Source organism: Melanostigma gelatinosum (assembly GCF_949748355.1).
Source record: "Melanostigma gelatinosum genome assembly, chromosome: 15".
NCBI classification, from domain to species: Eukaryota; Metazoa; Chordata; class Actinopteri; order Perciformes; family Zoarcidae; genus Melanostigma; species Melanostigma gelatinosum.
In genome coordinates this window covers 5,351,746-5,366,303 of record NC_136648.1, presented here as the reverse complement: position 1 = coordinate 5,366,303, position 14,558 = coordinate 5,351,746, and the positions used below count along the sequence as shown (strand labels likewise).

The window sequence follows — 14,558 nt, the reverse complement described above, 5'->3', positions numbered from 1 at the left end:
TCCTGTGAGGGACCCGATCGCACGTCTTCACGTCATTACACGTTTCAATAGAGCCGCCTCTCCTTCTCCTGCACCAGCTGCCACATAGCATGTGAGCATTGTAGATCTTTCTGTACCCGTCCTGTGATCTCTGAATAAAGGCGTAACCGAGCGATGAAAAGCCATGACTTATGACGCCAGTAATGTTACGTTTTAAACCATCATGGGTTGAACTGATCACAAACACAGCCTCTCTGAAATGTGCTGTTGGATCCACAGAATCAGTTTGCTTTGATACAGGCAGATAACAGAAAAGTGCAAGAACTCAGCTCGTGACTCTTGGAGGTATTAAGTGTACCATTTGAAATATATATAGATTTTTACAACCTTAATATTTTGTGGGACATGTTTAGTGCTAAAGAGAGCGAGTAAGAAGACTGGTGCACGGAGAGGAGCGCCAGGGGACGAGAAGTACACCGACACGTCTACTGTCAGTGAGTGAACAACTTCACTTTTTGTTTCAGTCCTTTCGAGCAGCCTTCTTCTCTTCAGTTACAAACTGTGTTTCCACTTCTTCACTCCTGAACTTCTCTCGTTCCCTCTTTCCCTCTCAGGCATGTCGCGGTCGAGGATGAACTTCCGCAGTGGCCGGCGAGGCCCCGCTGCCTACCTGCGGCGTAAAGAGCGCATGTTGCGCATCTCCATCCGCCGCATGGTGAAGACAGACACTTTCTACCTGATGGTGCTCAGTCTTGTGGCTCTCAACACCATCTGTGTGGCCATCGTCCACCACAACCAGCCCGACTGGCTGACCATCTTCCTCTGTGGGTTTCCGTTTTTTACATTGTTTTACGATTTACTGCTTTGTATTTTGGCGGGCGGTTGCCTCCTTCTCCTTTGACTGAATTGAGTTTTTCTTTTCTCACCTCTAGACTATGCAGAGTTTGTTTTCCTGGGGCTGTTTTTGGCTGAGATGTTTTTGAAAATGTATGGTCTGGGTTTCCGGCTCTACTTCCATTCATCTTTCAACTGCTTCGACTGTGGGGTGAGCTCCTTTATTCCTTATTCTGACTCCATATTACACTCGAAAAGAAAGAAAAACTGACACCGTTTTATATATCACAGAGGAAAAGTTTGGATTTCTGGTGCAAAAGGAGTGTGGGTTATCCGAATTCACTGATAAAGGTGTTTTTGATTATTCAATTTGGCAGCAAAACATATTTTAGACACTTCAAAGAAAAGCCCACAAAAGAATCAATATCAGTTTACGTGTATGCTTGAGAGTATTTCCACTGCTTCACCTTGCTGTCAGACAGCCCTTTCTGACTGAAGTGTAGCTGTTGTATCATCTTTGCTCCCTTCAAAGCCGCAAGACTCCATTGAAAAAAAACAGTAATTTTACCTCAGTTAGTTTGTTTGTGTGACTTTGGTGTGCAGCTTGGTCAGCTGTGATCTTAAAGTCTTCCCGGACCTCAAATATGATCGACAAAAGTTTAGGATTAATAACTGTGCCGCGTGCTTTGGGAAGGTATTAAAATCACCTGTGCAAATTGTCCACATTTACTGTCATTTTTCCCCAGATAAAGAAAGGGTTTTGCCAATTTGCTCGTTGGAAGGAGCATAAAAGACATGCTTTTGTTTTGTTGCTGGCATGTTTTTCAGGTAATTTTTGGCAGCATCTTCGAGGTGGTTTGGGGCTTCTTCAGGCCTGGCATGTCATTTGGGATCAGCGTCCTGAGGGCCCTGAGACTTTTGAGGATTTTCAAAATCACCAAGTAAGTGGGGCAACTAAAAACACTGCATTTCAGCTCAATCAACCCCGGGTTGAAGTATGTTTGTGTATTTCCACAGAGGTTCTGTTAAAAAAAGTCTGTGAATTCTTTCTGTCAGATACTGGGCCTCTCTCAGGAACCTGGTTGTGTCCCTCATGAGCTCCATGAAGTCCATCATCAGCCTGCTATTTCTTCTCTTTCTCTTCATCGTGGTGTTTGCTCTGCTGGGGATGCAGCTTTTTGGAGGAAGGTGAGTAAAAGCCTTCAAACATCCAAACTGGCATCCTCGCTTCTCGAGTTGTCGAGGACAACTTTCTTCTCTGTTCTTGATTTGTGCTGCTGATTTCCCTCAAATATCTAAAACTACATATCATGCTGCCGTTTTCAAATGGTTGCTCTGCACCCTGCAAACTGAACGGCAGTTTCTTCAATGATGAAAAAAGGAGAGGAAACGACATGTCCGGATGAAAATAGCTCTGTATCCTCCTCTTCTTCCTCCTCCTATTCTTCCTTGGTCATATCTGACCCTGCTTTCTATCTGCCTCCCCTCTAGGTTTATCTTTGAAGATTACACTCCCACCAACTTTGACACGTTTCCAGCTGCCGTCATGACAGTGTTTCAGGTTTGGCTCCCACGGATCCCCTCATTCTGCCTGCTCTCCATGACACATTGCACCCTGGGTATATTTCTCACCCCAGGCGCAGATTAAACAACTCTGCTCACTCGCTCTCCAGCCCCGGCCTCCGCTATCATCCCACACATCCATGCACACATATGCGCACATGAATATCAGACGAGTGAAACGTGAACGACTCCACATAAGAATCTGCTACAAAAACCAACCGCGCTGTGAAAGAGTGTTTTGATCAGCACACCTAGTAATTACCTATTTCACTGCCATTTTTAATATCATGTCTTGAACTGGTTTGACAGGAAACATGTCTCTGGGTTTCATGTATTTTTAGGCCGTGTAGTCGTTTATTAAATATTCTGTGCATTCGCTTACAGATTCTGACTGGCGAGGACTGGAACGAGGTGATGTACGATGGGATTCGCTCGCAGGGTGGAGTGCAGTACGGCATGTGGTCGTCGATCTACTTCATAGTGCTCACCTTGTTTGGAAACTGTATCCTTATTGGCCCTTGAAAAGTAAAAGTCCTGCATTCATAATGTGACCTCAGTTGAAGTATGCAGTCATTACCAGCAACATATTCTGTCAATCGTAAAAGCTGAAATTTGCCAGCAGAATTTCCTCCATCAGAGTTTATATTGTCATATATTATTTTACGGGATTGTTGTTGCTGCTACATACATTTTGAGTTTAATGCTAATTTCAAATACTATGTTTGCTGTAGTTAAATCCACAGCATCACATCATATTTTATTTAATAACTACATGCTTTGTATGGAAAATCTTAAAGTAATTAGGTCAACATTTTGGCAGAAAAATGCACGTGTCTTAGTTGAGAAGATCGATGCCACTCTCATGGTGCTGAGGTAAATGTGAAGCTACTGCGGTTAGCTTAGTTTAGTACAATTACATGGACATGTACAAACTTAAAATCAGTATTCATTCTTGAGAGGTTCCCACAGTTTGGTGCGTTTGTTCTTACCTGCCTTCATGACAGACACACTGCTGAACGTCTTTTTGGCCATCGCCGTGGATAATCTGGCCAACGCACAGGAACTGACGAAGGTTTGAACTGCTTCCACCACTGTTCAAGCAGTTTAATCAATATATTCATTCATGTTGCAGGTGTAATATTTAATTAAGTATTAAATCTGCGTGTGTGTTAGGACGAAGAGGAGGAGGAGGAGTTCTTCAACCAGAGATATGCCAGAGGCAGAGATGGTCTGATATCTGAGTAAGTTATTGTTTAACAGCCGACAAAATGAGCGTTTGAGGACGAGATGCTCTCAAGTAGATCTAAGCCGTGAGCGTGTGGCTGTTCCTCAGATCAGCGCTCCTCTTGAGCAAATGGAAAATTCTGATTGAGCGTAAAATTTGTCACGATTCTTCAAATTGTTTTGCCTTTTACCTTAGACCTACTTAAGATACAACACGGATGCTTGTGGGAGAACTGGTGGTGATCCTGAATTTGATCGTCATGCTACTTCTGTTGTTGCGGAGAGAAGAAGTGTAAAAAATCAATTATAGGTGCAGCGAATAAGATCAATATTTCCAACTGTTGCTACAGTACATGTCACATCAGGGGCATTAATGACCCGGAGTGATGATTCCTAAAACAGCGATTGCTAAAGAGTGCTTGAGTGTTAATCAAATGTTGGTTAACATTAAGCACTGGCCTGTCTCAATTAGGACAGCACTCATTATTTTGCATGTTTTACACCATTAACTACAAACTCTGGGGTTTTCCATTACGAGCTAGATTTTCGACACCATATATATCATCAGATATATCATCACAGATTATGAAGGTGTTTTTCCTGCTTACCAGGTGGACATGTATTTGTTGTTCATGTCAGTACAATATGAAAACCAACCTGCAGAAACTGACTTGACATAAGTAACTCATCTTATCTCTTCACACATCTACGGTACTGCAAGCAAAACGTTTTACATGATTGGCAGATATTTGTTAAAACATGCAAAATCCTGAATGATGGTGGATCCGTTTAAACTCCCGAAAATCGTGGAATAAAAAATAACGATAACCCGTTCTGTTGTGCAGCATGTTCCCCAAAGTCACAAACTGCATTACAGACAAAAGACATACAAATAAAGACACTATTTAACTCCATAAAGTGAGAGAAAAGGCAAATAATCCCCTCCGTGCAATGGCAGGTAACTGCCTCCAGCTGTGACACTGAATGTATCATTTGTTTGTTACATATTTGAGTGTTAGTCTTGTACGTGCTGCAGCCATCAATATGCTGACTCTGCTGTGTATTACAGTGTTTTGCTGGTTCCATCACGTTGTCTTGTTTTATGCCTGTTATGTGGCACTGACCAAAATGTTGTGTATTCTGACATTCTGCCAGCTTTCCAATCAATTTCAACCTTAAATTAAGAAAACATTTAACGGTAACAGCCATGAAACTGAATGCTGACTTGACATTATTAACTGGTTTCAGTCCCTTCTAAACCTGCGTAAACTGGATAACCTTCATCTACACTTCGCGACCCCTTTTACGCATTTAGTTCGGTGTCACAACAAATGTTCTGTGTATGTTGTAAAACACTAATGTCTTGTTTTCAAATCATCATTCATTGATTACATGGACACCAAAAGAATCTGAATACCAGTAAGTATGATTGTATGCATCTCTGTCTCGCAGAATTCCTCCCTTGAGTTTTCCTCCTCAATTATTGAGATTCTTTCGACACTGTTTGTACTTAAGTCCTGCACCTTACCTTTTTTTGTTCTTGTGGTTTTTGTTCTTTTTATCTGTCCTTACCTCTCAGGTAATTTCATTTTTTTAATGAATTGTTTTTTGGATGCATTTGTATTTTTTTTAGCTTTTAGCATTTTGCATAATTGTACATGGGAATTTTTTATGTTGCTGATTAACGAACATAAATTCAGAGAAAAGGTCTGTCCTTTTCTGGATTCTTTGATTTGATTTGTTTGAATATTATTTTATACAACTGGTATGCTAAATGGACACAAGTCTTGATGTTTCTTGTCAACAATTCCTTAAATTTGGGGTTGTTTCTGCCGCACATTGATATAAAATATATTGTGGTCCTCAGTGGGAGGAGAAGACCGTACCTATACAGGAAACGAGCCATCCACCGAGGCCGACCAAACGTCCCAGAGGAGCCCGAGGACCGGGCGATGCCCGCAGTCGAACAGCCTCTCAATGGCGCCAACACCTTCGTCACCCGCCGCGAGAGGAGGAGAAAGGTTCACATGTCAGTGTGGGAGCAGAGAGCCAACCAGCTGCGCAAACGTCGGCAGATGGCAAGCAGAGAGGAGCTGTGTGCAAACCCTCCGGAAGACACCGCCGAAACCCCCACCATCCCCCACAACGCCTCCACCCTCACCCAAGAGGCCAACCCGGCACACCTGCCCGGGTCTCCCATGTCTGTGGGGATGCCCCTCCCGGAGCCCCCGATGTCAGTCACCATCCCCATCCCGGAGCCTCCGACCGCTGAGCCTCTAGTAAACCTGAGCGAGGAGAAGCCAGCAGGAGCTAACCACCGGGCCGGGGGCGGGGGCCGGCACAGGATGGCCCGCAAGTTCAGACCCGGTCAGGGGCCGGACGACGGGGCGCGACACAGACGGCACAGGCACCGCGACGCTCGCTCTGAAGCCAAGAGTCTGGACTGCACCCAGTCACCGCATGAGGTGCCACAAGTCAGACGGTCACTCAGCCAGGAGAGGAAGACTCTGGATGAGAGGGAGGAGAAGGACGACAGGGAGGAGAAGAAGAAAGCAGAGGCAGAAGGAGGGTCAGTCCAAGATGATGGTGGAACGTGCATCATCAACCCGTACGCAGAAGTTGGAGAAGATTACCGAAGGTAAGTCTGCTCTCATGTCTTCTCAAGAATTATCAACACAGTCATGAACATTTGTTTGTATTTTATCCCTCTTTGCGTCATATGTAATTCATTATTTATCGTTCAGTATACAAGAACTTGTGCACAATTCTTTCTACAGGACAGATTTCCATGCCATCACTTAACCTGTTGCACTGATTGAAGTTTCGTGATCTTTTCTTTCCCATTTCAGAGACATTCCTGATCCTCCTCAGTGTGAGCAGCTGCTGGACTGCACCTGGTCCGAGCAGGGCGAAGGCGGGCACGCAGACCCCGTGGAGCCCGCCTTAGAGGCCACAGAGTTTACCGTGACGGCCATCGAGTCTGAGAGCCGCTCCGTCTCCATCAAACGGGACAAGTCCAACCTGGCGGCAAGCGTGGCCATCGAAATGTCCGCGCAGCCGCTGCTGGAGCTCACGCCCATGACAGGTAGCGCTCTGATCACTTCCCACTGCAGTCACGCTCTTTTACTGTGCATCGTAAAGTGGGATTTAGTGTCAGGATCACCGTGTGTGGGTGTTTGACATCTGCTAAGAGTTCCACAGTCTTTTATTTTATTTTCATGAATCCATTGTGCCGGTGACTCACGTTGTTCTTTCTTCATCATAGCTGTCCATGCACAGCTGACGCATTTAGTTCTCTCCTCTTGCACCTCTGTCTGGGTTTTAGTGACCAGTAAAGAGTTGGAGGCATACCGTTCTGAAGAGACAGACAAAGAGGACGAGACGGAGGATGAGTACGAGGATGAGGAACCCCCAATTCCTCCCAAACCTGCAGCTCCGGATAGCATGTTCATCTTCAAAGCCTCCAACCCGTAAGATGCTGCAAAATCCACAAAATCTTTCTTTGAAAAACGTGTCATCAACCAAAACTAAAGATCTTCTCCCTCTGCTGATCCGCAGTATCAGGAGGATCTGTCACTATGTGGTCACTATGCGCTACTTTGAGATGACCATCCTCCTCGTGATCGTGGCGAGCAGCATTGCTCTGGCTGCTGAGGACCCCGTGTGTACCAATTCAGACAGAAACAAGGTGAGATCAGCATACATCCTTCTTATGTGTCTGTAGTTGTATGCATGATCTACGTTTGGATGAAGGATAATACATTTGAATGGTACTGCCGCCTTAAAGAAGCAGTGGATGTCTGAAGTAATAGCAACAGAGTGATCTGATGGTGTTACGCTGACCAATGCCACTCGATGTACACTCGTTCTGCGACACACGTTTCTCCTCAAGGAAGCAATTCTTCACGGAAATAGAATGAATGAAAATCTCAGAGTTTAGCTTTCAGGTTTACTGTTTGATCTCAAGTTGACGCAACACTGTCAGCAACAATGTGTCGCAACACATTCGGTTTCACACACACGCAAGATGAGAATCGGCAGATTTTCCTGGGAAATAGCTGCGCAGTTTGTTTTTCGCAACTTTGTGTCACAGAACGTGTCAAGAGTAGTCCACACCAGCCACGTGCTCGGCTGCCAGTCATTTCCCAACGATGGGATGGCTTTTTGTTTCAGCACAGACCCTAGCTCGACATCTGTGCTGCTCTTGAAGGAGGTCAGAAGAACTTAAAGAGTAACTTAATAACACCCCCTGAAAATCCATACAGGACACAATGTACAAATAAAATGGAGGAGCTGCTCACAGCTGCAAAAACACTGAAATAAACTGTGGTTGGCTCCAGAAATATATGTTAGATCCTCTTTGTAACGTTTATATTTTGCTGTTTTGCACAAACCAATACGTTGTGCTGATGATTTATACAAAGGAAATTATTATGCAGTACTTACGTCACAGAATTAGTGAGTGACAGACTATTTGGATATGCACCATCAGAAAAGTCGTTTTTGCTCAATAAAATGTATTTCTTCTGTTTGTAAATGATCCAGGCCCTCCGTTATTTTGATTACGTCTTCACTGGAGTGTTCACCTTTGAAATGATCATCAAGGTGGGTGAAACACTTGTTCTCCACTTCGATGAGACCAATCACACTTTAAATTCTTTAACGTACTCTCGATGTACTCCGAGGTGTTTTGCTCCCTGTGCGTATTTAATCTCTTCGCTTTATGTGTCCTTGTGGGTGTGTTGTTCGTCCTCCAGATGATAGACCAGGGTCTCATTCTGCACGATGGCTCTTATTTCCGAGACATGTGGAACATCCTGGACTTCATTGTGGTGGTGGGAGCTCTGATTGCCTTTGCTCTAACGTGAGTCACTATATAGTGCTGCCCGCCGATGACTAATGACTGACTCACTGCAGCAAATCATTTGCTGAGCGGACTGTGTTGTTATAAAAGACCTTCCCCTCAAAGACGCCTTTTGCGGCAAAGAAATGTTGCATTGTAGCTTTTAAAAAACGGCAAATGTGGAGGCATGCATGGTCCTGTGAAACGTTTAACTCAGATTTGAGCGTCGCTTTTGTCCTACAACAAGAGGAAACGAGATGTCTGTGTCCTCTGTTTACACACGGGTGGAGAGTGAAGCTAAAAAGCCGTTATGATATTTATTTTCGTGGACGTTGCCGTTAGAGATGCATCGATCGATTGGCTGCCGGTTGAACTGGCCGATCAGTTTTCTCTCTACACAGCGACACAGACAGTAACGTCACACGAAGAAGACAGAAAGCTCGCAATTTGTCACAACTACTAAGTCCAAAATCAGCCATGGAGGAACAACCTTAACAACACAACGAACCTCATCAGACATTTCTTCTATTGTAATTCATTCCCATGTATGCTGATCAGAGTAATCACAGTGAACACAGTGAGTCTCGTCCTGCTTATCATGGAGCCAATGCTATCGCAGGTTATTATGATGCCTTCAAGCATTATTCAGGGGAAATGACTATTGGGCGGATTTATTGCAATTTGGCCTGGTGATTGGTGTGTGACAGTAAACACAAATACAAGACATCATTTTGAAATGTGAAATATGAAAATGTACAATCGAATAAGAATAAGAGATGTTTCCCTTATATTGAAAACATTTGAACTGTGGGTTTTTATGCAAATAATCACGATAGATGACAATAACAAGGTAAAAGTAAAATATTTACACTGACACTGACTTCAGGACGGTTGTAATTATTGTACTTAATGGTGGTAAAAAAAAAAAGAAGATTTGGAGCTTTGCAGTCAATGTTAGTTCTTGCAGAGAAAATAAAAAATCCGCAAAAATCCGCAGATCAGACTTTTAAAAAATCGGAATCCGCCAAGAAAATCGTTGCATCTCTATTTCCCATGAGTGTCTCAGATGACTTACTAACCTTTTTGTGCCTTTTGTTGTACTGAGGATCGTATTGTATGTTAATTTCTCTGTTGTGAATGTAGCTGTGATGCTCCGAGCTTTGCTCACGGTGTATCTCTCTTTATGCCTCAATTTGTCTCTGTTGTTCCTGTGGATTTTGTCACTGTTGGGGCTTCCAGGAATGTGATGGGGTAAAAAAATTCAGTCACACTAAATGTGAACGTCTCCCATAAGCTTCTCATATAATTGTCTTCTTATTTTCACCTGTGTGGTTTTATTCACTGTGTTTTTGTTGTTTGTTGTGTCTTCTAAATCTCACCAAACTACAGAGCCTGACAGGTGTCAGGGGAAACGTTTTCATTTTTGCAGCGTTATTAATAAAGTATAATCCAATATTTCATAAACTGGAACACATTGTGGTGCACAAAATGCGTCCACATATCTCAGTTGAAACTCAAAACTTTACGACACTCACACAATGTTCAAATTTGTGTGTTTAAAGTACATATTGTATGAATTCTGTCATTTAACGCTCTGTCCTTGACGGAGTAAATTCAGTTATGTGAGGGCAGTCCTTATGACCGATAATTAAATCCTATTTAATATCATTTTAAGGCATCATTTCATGATTGGAGGACACATTATAAATGCAAGTGAACTAATTGCTTTCCACAGATAATTATTTCAAGGGTAGAACTTGCACAAATTGTCAAAAGCTCGACACCTGCTGGGCTCCGTGCAAACACACTCAGGGTGAAATTATGTGTTTCATTGTGCCTTTTGAGATGCACATGCATTGACATTTTACTTTCAGTGCGTTTTTCTTTTTCACCGTTTTGAATGTGTCTATGCCATATGTCTATGTACGCTAGTTTGAGGGTACAACTGTTTTTCCGAAGTGCTGTTTTTACAACGTCAACAGAAACAACAAAGGCAGAGACATCAAGACAATAAAGTCCCTCAGAGTTTTGAGGGTCCTTCGTCCTCTTAAAACCATCAAGAGGCTTCCCAAACTCAAGGTTTGGTAACATCTGCAAACACTCGCCAGTATTTGGGGTTTCGGGTGTTGTTTCACAGATGTCTGACACATTGTGCTTGCTTTGCCATCTCTCTTGTCATCCTTCTCCACAGGCTGTTTTCGACTGCGTGGTCACATCTCTGAAGAACGTCTTCAACATCCTCATCGTGTACCAGCTCTTCATGTTCATCTTTGCTGTCATTGCCGTGCAGCTCTTCAAGGGGAAGTTCTTCTACTGCACTGACAGCTCCATGAATTCAGAGAAGGAATGCCAGTAAGTGGATTCATCCAAACCAGTGGAAGAGGAACACAAAACTATTACTGGAGTAAAAGAAGTCATACCTCAGAGTAGAAATATTCTGTAAAAGTAAAAGTCCTGCATTCAAAATTCTGCTTGAGTTGAAAAATATTAGGATCAAAATATACTTTAAAGTACCAAACGTTAACATACTCATTTGGCAGAATGGCCCATTTCAGAATAACGTATATTATATCGCTGGATGTAAGTATCTCAAATTTGTACTTTCACCTCACAAAAGCTTCAATGCCTTTCTCTGCATGCAAAGTGCTGGTTCAATCGGTGAATTAATCTGCTCCCTACAGTGGCTACTACATTGACTACAGCAGAGACAAGAAGGAGGTGAAGAGGAGAGAGTGGAAGAGACACGAGTTTCACTACGACAACGTCTGCTGGGCCCTCCTCACACTATTCACCGTCTCCACTGGAGAGGGGTGGCCTCAGTAAGTGGCTTGTTGCTTGAAATAAGTGAATTAAAAGATTTTGGCCTGAACAGCCCAACAATAGACAAATGACATCTCTTCTCTCCCGTCTTTCCTTCCTGCCAGAGTCCTGCAGCACTCCACCGACGTCACAGAGGAGAGCATGGGGCCGAGTCGGGGGAACCGCATGGAGATGTCCGTTTTCTACGTGGTCTACTTCGTGGTCTTTCCGTTCTTCTTCGTCAACATCTTTGTGGCTTTGATCATCATCACCTTCCAGGAGCAGGGCGACAAGATGATTCAGGAGTGCACTCTGGAGAAGAACGAGGTGTGTCGCGATGAAGAACATATGCAGACACACCACACACACACAGTTACATTCACACATATTCATTCACGTCTGTTTTGTTCTGTTTCTGCCCATCAGAGGGCTTGCATCGACTTTACCATCAGCGCCAAGCCGATGACCCGCTACATGCCGCAGAACAGACAGACGTTCCAGTACAGACTGTGGCACTTTGTGGCATCGCCCTCTTTTGAGTACACGGTGCTCATCATGATCGCTCTCAACACTGTGGTCCTGATGATGAAGGTAAAGCTCTGCGTACAGCAGGATGCAAGATGGCAACAGTAGAGACTTTAAAGGATCTTTGTTCGTCATGTTTGCATGTATCGGTGTTCCAAAACTTCTGATATGTCTTGAATAATGCTTGGCGGAATTGGGAAGTAAGCAACGTTTATACAGTCTGAAACATGTAAGTCCAGCATGATGCACTTGTCATGTCTGTCAGTCAACTCAAAGTTATCTTTTCCTTCAGTACCACTCGGCCCCGACAGCCTACGACATGGTCCTAAAACACCTCAACTCGGCCTTCACCGTCCTCTTCTCCATGGAGTGCATCCTCAAGATCATGGCATTCGGCTTGGTGGTGAGTTTTTACTCAAGAGATCAATCAAAGACGGAAGCTATTTAAATCACACCTCGCTCCACTGACAAAGAATTTGTCTGTGTTGAGTCAAATTACTTGAAAGATTTTTCTTTTTGCCGCAGAACTACTTTCGAGATACTTGGAATATTTTTGATTTCATCACTGTTATTGGCAGCATCTCCGAGATAATTGTGGATTTGCAGGTAAGACTCTGCCAAGACACCATTCGTTTTCACAATGTTGCGACCCTTGAAATAAAACACACAAATATCTAGCATTAAAAGCAGCATCCTTTCTTTCCAAGTTCCCCTCGCGTGTTACGATCCCCGCTTCCAGACAAAACTTAAGTCATGTTGTGATGAATGCCGCCATCTGTGTTTTACATCCTGTCTCTCCCTTCTGTCTGCCTCTCTCTCTCTCTCTCTCTCTCCCCCCCTCCCTCTCTTTCTCTCCAACCATTCATGCATCAGTCCGTGAACACAATCAACATGAGTTTCTTGAAGCTTTTCCGAACAGCCAGGTTGATCAAGCTGCTGAGGCAGGGCTACACCATCCGTATCCTGCTGTGGACCTTTGTTCAGTCATTCAAGGTTGGACATTTCACTTATTTCTTATCACTTTGGTTCCTCGCACGAGGATCATAATGATGCTTTTAAAGCAATACAACTTTTATTGATGACGAGTTTTGTCTTTGCCGTCTCTTCTCCAACAGGCTCTTCCTTATGTCTGTCTTCTCATCGCTATGCTTTTCTTCATATACGCCATCATTGGAATGCAGGTATCCTTTCACTAATATGTCACAAATAACATAACAGACAGAATGTGGAAGTCTAACTTCGGGTTATGTACAGGACTTCTGCACTACTTTTACTTTTTAAGAAACAAATGCAGACTATGTGACTGAATATACACATTTGAGTTTGAAGACATTTATTGTCACTCCGGTTATACAGGGACAATCAAGTAAAATGCTTTTGCTGGGAGGCTCAATAAAAGAAAGAAAATTAATAGTAAATACAAAAAAGGCATTTAAAATATGACACAATAAATATAACAGAAATATAAGAAGCAATAAAAAATTTATTTTACAGATGTTTTTGTATTTTTTTTATATTTATAAGCTATTTGGTGGATTATTTTCTTAATATTGTTTATATTAAGTTCCTGATTGTTTTACTTGGACATTTTTTTAATATATGTAATGTAATTGAGTTCCAATGGAATAAACACAACCGGTTCTCTGCAGGTGTTTGGAAACATCAAGCTGAATGATGAGAGTCACATCAATCAACACAACAATTTTAAGAACTTTTTCAGTGCGCTGATGCTGCTCTTCAGGTGGGCTCATCAAAAGTACCCTTCAAGCCTCGATGCTTTCGGTTCTAATTCATTCTCGTTCACTTCGAGAAAATGGGTCTGAATTTGATGTCAATTAGGTGTTGCTTTGTGTTTAAACCCCCAGGAGTGCTACAGGGGAGTCCTGGCAGGAGATAATGCTTTCGTGTCTGTCGGGTCGGGAGTGTGAACCGGACTCGTCCATCTCCCCACTCACCACGTCTCCAGATCACGAGGGAGGCTGCGGGACTGACTTTGCATACTGCTACTTCGTCTCATTCATCTTCTTCAGCTCGTTCCTGGTCAGGGCTCCACCAAAATGACACTCGCGTTATATATTTGTCAATTCCTCTGCTGTCTTTACGCAGTGCTTTTCTTCTGTATGTCTCTTTTGCAGATGCTAAATCTGTTTGTGGCTGTGATCATGGATAACTTTGAGTACCTGACGCGAGACTCCTCAATCCTGGGTCCCCATCACCTGGACGAGTTTGTTCGCATCTGGGGGGAGTATGATCGTCTGGCGTGGTGAGACTTGGATCTTATTACTGCTGCGTTTATGTTTTATTTAAACTCAAGCAGACCTGATCAACAGTCATGTTCTGTCTTTCTCCAGCAGAGGGCCGTCAAAGCACATTTTCAGTGCAATGAGCCATCATGTTTCCAAAAGAGCATCTAGAGTTCACTGTGATAGAAAAAGCCAACATTGCTCTTAAAATCTCAAATGCCACAGCACAAGATCTTAAAATTGGAACTTCTCTTCATCTGTGTTAGATCTGTGTTTTATGCCACTGTTCATGAACCTCTCCACCTTCTGTTTCTCTGTGCCTCCCCTCACCTTTCCCTCTGAAGTGGTCGTATCCACTACACTGCCATGTATGAGATGCTAACACACATGTCACCGCCCCTGGGCCTGGGCAAAAAATGCCCTGCCAAGATCGCCTACAAGGTACTGACAACATTATCACTTTTTTCTTCAGGGTTAGATGAAACCTCAGGTAAAATCCTAAATTCTTCATACTGTATATACAGAAAAGAGCAATACAACTTGTAAAT

At 43.3% G+C, this 14,558-nt stretch overlaps 1 protein-coding gene across 1 annotated transcript in view; it reads left to right on the top strand.

Annotated features, from left to right (window-relative positions):
* Positions 1–14,558, top strand: part of LOC306789313 (voltage-dependent R-type calcium channel subunit alpha-1E-like) — a gene marked incomplete at both ends in the record, with an annotated part of 45,480 nt that overhangs the window by 25,724 nt on the left and 5,198 nt on the right. Inside the window, 29 exons of the mRNA XM_079285202.1 lie at positions 393–473; positions 594–803; positions 912–1,024; positions 1,642–1,754; positions 1,870–2,001; positions 2,305–2,374; positions 2,761–2,878; positions 3,381–3,448; positions 3,550–3,617; positions 5,468–6,238; positions 6,450–6,685; positions 6,926–7,070; positions 7,159–7,288; positions 8,146–8,205; positions 8,358–8,464; positions 9,683–9,694; positions 10,426–10,522; positions 10,635–10,795; positions 11,125–11,262; positions 11,368–11,569; positions 11,669–11,833; positions 12,060–12,170; positions 12,293–12,373; positions 12,641–12,760; positions 12,883–12,948; positions 13,417–13,508; positions 13,633–13,807; positions 13,903–14,030; positions 14,355–14,451. Of these exons, the coding sequence (XP_079141328.1) occupies positions 393–473; positions 594–803; positions 912–1,024; positions 1,642–1,754; positions 1,870–2,001; positions 2,305–2,374; positions 2,761–2,878; positions 3,381–3,448; positions 3,550–3,617; positions 5,468–6,238; positions 6,450–6,685; positions 6,926–7,070; positions 7,159–7,288; positions 8,146–8,205; positions 8,358–8,464; positions 9,683–9,694; positions 10,426–10,522; positions 10,635–10,795; positions 11,125–11,262; positions 11,368–11,569; positions 11,669–11,833; positions 12,060–12,170; positions 12,293–12,373; positions 12,641–12,760; positions 12,883–12,948; positions 13,417–13,508; positions 13,633–13,807; positions 13,903–14,030; positions 14,355–14,451 (4,067 nt within the window). The remainder of the gene's footprint in view (positions 1–392; positions 474–593; positions 804–911; positions 1,025–1,641; positions 1,755–1,869; positions 2,002–2,304; positions 2,375–2,760; positions 2,879–3,380; positions 3,449–3,549; positions 3,618–5,467; positions 6,239–6,449; positions 6,686–6,925; positions 7,071–7,158; positions 7,289–8,145; positions 8,206–8,357; positions 8,465–9,682; positions 9,695–10,425; positions 10,523–10,634; positions 10,796–11,124; positions 11,263–11,367; positions 11,570–11,668; positions 11,834–12,059; positions 12,171–12,292; positions 12,374–12,640; positions 12,761–12,882; positions 12,949–13,416; positions 13,509–13,632; positions 13,808–13,902; positions 14,031–14,354; positions 14,452–14,558) is intronic.